At 41.7% G+C, this 5,270-nt stretch overlaps 1 protein-coding gene across 1 annotated transcript in view; it reads left to right on the forward strand.

The window, feature by feature from the left end:
* Positions 1 to 5,270, forward strand: part of GIGYF2 (GRB10 interacting GYF protein 2) — a gene marked incomplete at its 3' end in the record, with an annotated part of 181,145 nt that overhangs the window by 142,422 nt on the left and 33,453 nt on the right. Inside the window, 2 exon segments of the mRNA XM_027769362.1 lie at positions 2,315 to 2,422; positions 3,598 to 3,698. Coding sequence (XP_027625163.1) covers positions 2,315 to 2,422; positions 3,598 to 3,698 — 209 coding nt within the window.

Below are 5,270 nucleotides of genomic sequence, written 5' to 3' on the forward strand. Positions count from 1 at the left end.
TTCTTTCTTTCGGTCTCTCTGTCTCTGTCTGTCTGGGGAGCGGATGCCCCCTATAGTGAAAACCTCTCCCCCCCCCCCCCCCAAAAAAAAAAGAAAAGAAATAAGATTTGCTGTCTCTGGTCAAGGTTGGCAGTCCGACCTTTTGGCCATATCCTCTCAGTTTGCCTTTTTTTTTTCAATAAGAATTATTTCATTTAACTCCATTCATTCAATTGTCCATTTAAATTTATTTAAATTTGTTTTATTTATCTAAGTTTAATTATTTAGCTATTTATTTAAGTTTGTTTGTTTGTTTAAATTTGGCCAGAGTAGGACAGAGTGGGAGCCAGAGCAAGAGCAGGGGCACAGGGAGGAGTGAGAAAGAAAATCTCCAGGTCTGGGACTTAAACCGCAGTCAGCCATGTGAGAGTCCAGTGCCCTTAACCACCACGCCACCTGCCAGCCCCAGATCACCTGTTTTTATACGCAGAAGCTACTGGGTCATAGACATACCCATTGTTTACAGATTGCCTATGGCAGCTTTGTCTTACCATGGTGGAACTGAGTAGCTGCAGCAGACTGTATGGCCCACAGAGCTGGGAAACATTTACTTTCTGACTCCTTATAGAAAAAGTATATCCACCCCCATTATCTAGTTAGAAAAAAATGACCTAAATATTGCCAATTTGAACATAAATTTGAGAATCTTTATGGAAGTGATTTTATTTAGTCTTGTCAGAGGGCACATGTGCTCACCAGAGAGAGACGGGGGGTGGGGGGAGAAAGCATCTCCCCATGAGGGATGGTGATGTTGCAGTCATTTCTCCATTTATCCATCCTGTTGGGATTTGGGGCATGCTCACACATGCAGAGTTTTCTAAGCTGCCAGGTCTGGCACTTGAATCATGCAGTTGGTCGTGTGAGAGTTAGCCTCCTTGAGCAGTATATCACCAGTTGGCCTCTGATTTTATTTTTTACAAATGATCTTTCATGTGGACGTAGCTATTACCTAGAATGTTTTATTTTTCACTTCTTTTTCTTTTTCTTCATTCTGTTTATTAGAGATTTTTGCTATAGGGTATGTACACTTGCTGAAGAGACACAAAGAGGGACCAGCAGTTAGTGTAATGGCTATGTCGCTGGACTCCCACATAGTCGACCGTGGTTTGTGTCCCGGACCTGGTGGCTTAAAACTCACGCCGGGCTCGTGTGTGTGTGCCTAAGATCCCGAGAGGAGGAGAAGGGATTGCGGTGTGGCCATCCCCCCTGGGGGGTGATTTCTTGCTTTCTGTCTCTGTCTTTCTCTGTCTGGTGAGCGCACACACCCTATAGCAAAAACCTCTTAAAAAAAAAAAAAGAGACACAAAGAGATAAAAAGTAAGAAATCACCACCTGGGGAATGGCCACACTGCAATCCATTCTCCTCCTCCTCCTCTTGGGATTTTTGGCGTGTGCATGCACCGCCCCCCCCCCCCCCCCCCACACACACACACACCTGGCATAAGCTTCAAGCCTTCAGGTCTGAGACTTGGTTCATGTTCAGCCACGTGGCAGTCCAGTGATGTCACCATTCTGCCATCTGCTGATCCCTTCACTTACTTTTTTCTTAAAAGGCTGTCATCATATTGAGGATTTGCCCCTTTTTGATACTTTGTTATTATTTTTTTATTTTTCACTCCTGTCTTTTACTCAGAAACATGTTTTATATGAGTTGAGTTCTTTGTAGAATGAATTATAAATTTTTTTTTAATTTGCTAGAGGGCATGTGTGCTCTCTGAAGAGAGACAGAGAGAGGGAAAGTAAGAAAATGCCCCCTCCCCCACTCCCCCATGAGGGATCAGCATGCCAGTCTCTCCTCCATTCCTCCGTCCCTTCAGGATTTTGCACACACGTGTACCCAATGTGTTTCTCAAGCTGTCAGGTCTGGTACTGGAACTACAAGCTCAGCCATGTAGGTCCATCATAGGCTGTCCCAGATTGTAGAATTGTGTGACTTGTCATCCTCATGAAGACATGTAGAATACATTTGACAGCTTTTTTTTTTTTTTAAGAATTATTTATTTTTAACTTTATTCATTCATTTATTTTAATTTGACTAGAGAGAGACACAGAGAGAGAGAGAGAGAGAAAGCAAACCACCAGGTCTGAGACTTGAACCATGATTGCGTATGTGAGAGTGTCCAGGACCTTAACCATCACACCACCTGCTGGTCCCTTGACAGCTATTTTTAATGGTATATTTTAGGGGGTAGTGAACTGAATTTTGTCTTTTAAGTCAAGTGAACCAGCTGTTAATAGATAGCTTATGCTGCTTTGTTTTCCTTAACTTTTGAAGACAACAGTACGCACAGGTTTTGGCTCAACAGCAGAAGGCAGCCCTGTCTTCCCAGCAGCAGCAGCAGCTGGCACTTCTTCTCCAACAGTTCCAGGCCCTGAAGATGAGGTTGGTGGTCACTTCATTGTACGTCACTGTTGATGTGTATGTGTGTGTGCATGCATGTAAGAGAGAAAGGAAATGGTATAGTGTGTGAATCTTGGTGTCAGAATTTAAATTTAAAACCAATATAATTTTTTAGAAAATAACAGTTTTTCTGGAGATAAACACTTACATGGTCTTTAGCTAGTAAAGCGTACATTTTGAATAGTAAACAAAGAATGGGAATATTTGAGAAGCAGTCTAGTTTTACGTAACCTGAAACAAAAGATACTGCAGTGTAGGATTTAAATTTCACTTTTACCTATGATATCTTTTTTTTTAAGAGTTTCTTTTTTTTTAAATAGGGCATGTGTGCTTACCAGAAAGACAGGAAAAAAGTGAGAAATCACCCCGTAGGGGCATGGCCATGACACGATTTCTTCTCCTTCATTCTCTTCTTGAGCTTTTGGGCATGCATGCATACACAACTGGTGTGAGTTTCAGGCTGCTGGGTCTAGGACTTGAACAGTAGTTGGCCATGTGGGAGTCTAACACTTTAACCACCATGCCACCTGTTGGCCCCTACCTATGCCACTCAGAGTTATAGTTTTCTGGAATCCAAAATTCATTAAGGCTTGTCTAAGGAAAGGAAGTTATGCTAGAAATTTTAAATTTTTGCTGTTTCAGTTTATCGTTCAGGATGATACTTGTCTTATTACTGAAAGCCACCAGTCACTGCTTTCAGAAGTGCTACTGTCCACTTTAACCCAAACTCTTCATGTTTCTCTTCCAGACTTAACCTATCCTGTGAGTGAGCAGATTAGGTGATAGTCTCAATTTTATACATGGACAAAAACAAGACTCTTGAAGGTTAAAGGCTTTGGTTACCATAAGCACATTGAAAACTTCAGAGACAGAGCTAAAATGCAGACCTTTGGCTTACAGCGCACCAACTTTTTCATTGTCACATGCTGCCTCTGTGCTTTGAGATAATGTGGGCTGTTAAGGTAGCAGCGTTTAGAACTCGCTGTCTGCCAGAACCCTGGCAGGTCCCAGGAACACACTCACTGTGCCTCTTCGTTTCTCTCCTACCTGTTCTGGTGCCGTAAGGCTCTCTCCTCTGCCAGAAATTTAGAAATTCCTCTGTATCATCTTCTTGCAAATGACAAGAACAAGTTAATGTTTTTATTTCCCTTTTGCAGAATATCTGATCAGAACATCATTCCTTCAGTAACTAGGTCTGTGTCGGTGCCAGATACGGGCTCTATCTGGGAGCTTCAGTCAGCAACCTCACAGCCTACAGGTAAAAGCTTAAATTGGCCTTTAGGATAACTCTAAGTAGAGTTTGATAATAATTTTACAAGTCACTTTTTAAAAATGTGAGTTTTTTAAAATTAATTTTGTACTGAATATTAAAAAATTCCACTTTAAAGTAAATCTCAGCAAAAGATTAAAGGTATTGTAAATACACTGTCAGCATTTTTTAGAAATTATCTATTTATAGTAGTAAATTTCTTTATTTTGAGCCTGCTTCTTTTCAACCTGTTAATTGTTTCAACCATTATGAAAAAGTCTCTTAAATTATTTTTTGACCCCTTTAGCCAGAGTGGGAGGAAAAAAGGTACAAATAAAAGTGTAAGTAATGGTATGCTCTCCTTTCGAGTTAAGAATTGATACAAATGTTAGCACTTCAGGTATCCAGAAATTTGGGGAAGAGGAAAACCTGCTTTGACGTGGACTCATTCCTTCATTCTGTGTTCTTTTACAGCAAGGTAGAAAATTTGGGGTTGGGATCTTTATTTTTTAAGTCTGTAGATGGAGCACTTCCAGTTAAGGCCTGATACCTGCATAGGTGGGGTATGTGTTGATTGTGTTTGGATCACAGATAGGATAGTTCGTGTTGAAAATTCTAGGAACCGTGGGCAGTGATGGAGATTTCCCGGGGCGGTTGAGCTGTGCAGGCAGTTGTTTTCTTGTTAATGTGGACTTTCTGGGTTATGTCAGGAGGGCTGATTGTCCTCCCTCATCATGTTTCCATGCTATGATACCTAATATTCTCTTAGTAACCATTTCTAGTTATAACATGAAAAAAGTCTCCAATTCTTTAATAAGCCATAAGCACTTCATTAAACAATTTTGGGACCAGCAGTTGGCGTAAGGCTATGTCGCTGGACTCCAGTGTAGGCGATCACGGTTCAAGTACCGGACCCTGTGACTTAAACTTATCCCAGGCGCGTGTGTGCATGCCCAAGATCACAAGAGGGTATATAATCAAGGTCCTTTATAAATAGTCCTTTAGTTTTATATAGATAGTACTTAATAGTTTATAAATAGACTATCATAGGAATGTAGAAAATAGAGAATGAGAAAAATGAGGTATCAGCAAGCCTTGCTGGCAGTAGGAAAATGAGTCCAGAGCCTTTATCTGTTCATGTGCTTCCACATCTGACCCTGCACTGCCTTGCAGGTCGGTGAGACCAGGTGTCCTGTGTGAGATCTGCCCGGCCTTTCCTCCAGCCTTACCGCCAGCTGTCACATTCTCTCTCCTGCTTTTATTGAGATGCATTTCACATAATACAGATAAACCTTTTACACAGACCAGTCCTCTGGCAGCGCATTCTCGATGTTGTCCAACCACCCAGTTCTCTCTAGTCAGTGTACAGGGGGAAGCCGCAGCTACTGAAGGTCTGCTGAAGGTCTGTGGGCTTTTGGAATAGAACACACTGGACTTTTTTTTTTTTTTTTTTAAGAAATTTTTGCTTTAAGGTTTGTGCGATCTCTGGAGAGAGAGACAGAGACAGTGAGAGGGAAAGTGAGAAATCACCCCTGGCGGGAGGGGGGGGGCAGCCACACCACAATCCCCTCTCCATTCTCC

The sequence above is a fragment of the Tupaia chinensis genome, unplaced genomic scaffold (genome assembly GCF_000334495.1).
Source record: "Tupaia chinensis unplaced genomic scaffold, TupChi_1.0 Scaffold149383_1, whole genome shotgun sequence".
NCBI classification, from domain to species: domain Eukaryota; kingdom Metazoa; phylum Chordata; class Mammalia; order Scandentia; family Tupaiidae; genus Tupaia; species Tupaia belangeri.